Here is a 2,635-nt window from a genome sequence, read left to right on the forward strand (position 1 = left end):
CCGAGGGCGGGGGAGCATGGCACCGGATTGCAGCGCCGGCGGCGTACCAACACGCCCATTCTGGAATGGCAGATACCTGGGACATGATCACATGTGCAGACATTCGGCGCGATCGGCCCAAGCGTGGTGCTGCGCGATCTGGCGCGATGAACGCCCCCCCGCCCCGCCCGCCCCCCCCCCCCCCCCCCCCCCCCCCCCCCCCCCCCCCCCCCCCCCCCCCCGCCCGCCCCGCCCGTCCCGCACGCCCCGCCCGCCCCGCACGCCCATTGACTCCTGCCCACCCCGAGCCGGTGGGGCAAGGCCTCGATAAGGCCCGGCCGGGCATGGGGGTGCCATTATCAAGCGCTTTTGATCGCGGTCCCTCCGCGAGGCTTAAGGCGCCTCGGACCAGCCCCCCTTCTAGACGCCTCTCGACAAACACTCCATTTGACGCCCACTCCCACTTCTTCCCCTTTCTTTCGCTCTCTCTCTCTCTCTCTCTCTCCCTCAGTCCATTTCTATTTCCGCCTCCCCTTCCGCTCCTCCCTCTCCGTCATACAGGACCTCTATCCCATGGATGAGGAGGATTTCTCTCGCTTTGACCCCGAGGGGAGGGTTGTCCTGCCGGACGAGCTGTACGAGCGTGCCCTGGCCCGGGTGATTGAGCGCGACTTCTTCCCCGCCCTAGCTCGGGAGCGCGCCGCGCAGGAGCGCCTCGCGGTGCGTCCCCCACTGCCAGCCCACCTACGCCCCTCCCTCCTGCCGCGTCCATGCAGTATCTCACCTCCCGGCCGTGGGCTCGTCTTGCACTGTTTCCCCCTCTCAGCGTCTTCACCGGACCGATACCACCCGGAATGCGGCCCAAGTCCGAGCCACCCCCACGCCGACCACCCTGCAGCATGTCTCGATTGCCCCGCTATCCGTGCGCTCCGGCATCCTTGCTCCGGGCATTGACGAGGAGGACGACTTGCCGACCGAGGTCAATGTGGCCGGCCTATCGCTCGATACATTTGCCGCGATGTATGTGTCCGAAGATAGCGCCTACGATGCGGGCGTGGCTCGACGGCTGACCGTCCGTCGAGCTGCCGACCTGGCCCAGCGTTTCGGCCTCGATGCACCAACCCTCGAGCAGCACATGCTGGAAGCATCTTCCTTGACGGGCCGGCGTGAGCGTTTGCCCCTCCTCGAGGCGCCCAAGGACCCCGAGCGAGAAGGCTCGCTCGGTTCAGGTACATGCCCCATGCTGCTGCTCGCTCGTTCGCCCCCCCCCCCCTCCTCCCCTCTCTCCCTCTCTCTCTCTCTCTCTCTCTCTCTCTCTCTCTCTCTCTCTTTCTCTCCCCTCCACGTGCCCGGTCTCGCTCATCATATGGGCTTCGGTCGCCCGCATACGTGTTCTAACGCCCAACACAGCGATCATGTTCCAGCCGCGTGCATTGCCGCCCCCCGAGCAGCTCAGTGCCACTGCCCCCGGTGTGCCGGTTATTCACCATGACAATGTCCGGTTTGCTCGACCTCTTCCACCGGCTCAGCCGTCCGGCGCTGGTAAGTCCGGCGCTGGTAAGTCCGAGCCCTCCCCCTCCTCCTCCTCCTCTCCGTCGGTGGTCCTGCCTTTGCAGGGGGCAGATCCATTTTCCGAGCCACCAAGCGGGGCCGCACTCAGGGTACATGCAAAATGCGCCAAAGCTCCCTGCCTACCCCCCCCCCCCCCCCCTCCCCGCCCCCACTAACCTCTCCTCCTCTCCTTGGCCTGTCTCTTTCCCTCCTTGTCTTGACCTAGTTCGATCCATCCGGCAAGCAGCTTGGCGTGGCCACGGTTGGCCAGGTGAATGGCCACGCACTTATTGAGCGCACCCCCCGGTTGTCCCCTTCCCGGCACTTTGAGCCGATCATGACCTGGGGTGTGGTCGCGTCCACACCTTTGGCCCTGTCGGAGGACACCACCGGCGCCGGGGGCCCCGGTGACATGTGGGACGCCGGGGCCGCGGCCACCCGCGACCAGTCCTACGTCCATCGGCTGCCGGAGGCCGATCCCATGGATCGCGTGGCCCGGGAGCTTTGGCGCAAGATGCGGGCCTCCTCCTCCTCCTCCTCGGGCGGAGGCGGCTCGACGGCCGGCTCCGGCGCTGGCAGCCGGACCCCGGTTCACTTGACTCCCACTTCCCTGCGCACGCCGTCCACCCCCTTGCACCTCATGTCCCCGGCGGCGCGGGCCCTTCAGCGGCAGGCCCAGCGCTCTGGCTTCACCCCCTTGTCTACTCCCTCCGGCCGGTCGGGCTATCGACCAGCCTCCTTCAGTCCATCCCCTGTGGCCGGGGGATCAGCCGCCCCGGCGGCCCATGTTAGTCGGCGCTCATTGTCGCAGGCCTTCCGGACGCCGATCGCGCGGCCTCCAGGCCCAAGCCGGGGGTCGCGTCCGGCCACCACTCGCGCACCCACGCATCCCCCGCCCCCCGAGCAGTGAGACCCCGTGCCTTTGTTTGTCGTTGCTGCCCTCTGTCTGCCGCCCAGTATACACACATACACATGTCTGTCTGTCTGTCCCTCTTTCTTTCTCTCCCTCTCCCCTCCACTCTATGCATGCTTGCCCTATGCCCGGGCCTCCGGGCCGACCTCTCCCTGTCCGAGTCTCTGTCTTTTCGCCCCCCCCCCCCCCCCC

General features: G+C 67.4%; 1 protein-coding gene across 2 annotated transcripts; it reads left to right on the forward strand.

Moving 5' to 3' along the window:
* The first annotated feature begins 465 nt into the window (after nucleotides 1-465).
* On the forward strand, nucleotides 466-2,511 carry H696_01289. Of its 2 annotated transcripts, XM_009495183.1 has the most exons (4): nucleotides 466-699; nucleotides 806-1,208; nucleotides 1,390-1,640; nucleotides 1,757-2,511. In XM_009495183.1, exons 1-4 carry the CDS (start codon nucleotides 553-555, stop codon nucleotides 2,438-2,440), a joined length of 1,485 nt encoding a protein of 494 aa, XP_009493458.1. In that variant the 5' UTR covers nucleotides 466-552; the 3' UTR covers nucleotides 2,441-2,511. The 2 variants fall into 2 exon arrangements, with proteins under 2 accessions (XP_009493458.1, XP_009493457.1); XM_009495182.1 differs by lacking the exon at nucleotides 466-699 and having other exon boundaries at nucleotides 753-1,208.
* Nucleotides 2,512-2,635: the final 124 nt, after the last annotated feature.

Source organism: Fonticula alba (genome assembly GCF_000388065.1).
Source record: "Fonticula alba strain ATCC 38817 unplaced genomic scaffold supercont2.2, whole genome shotgun sequence".
Taxonomy (NCBI): Eukaryota; order Rotosphaerida; family Fonticulaceae; genus Fonticula; species Fonticula alba.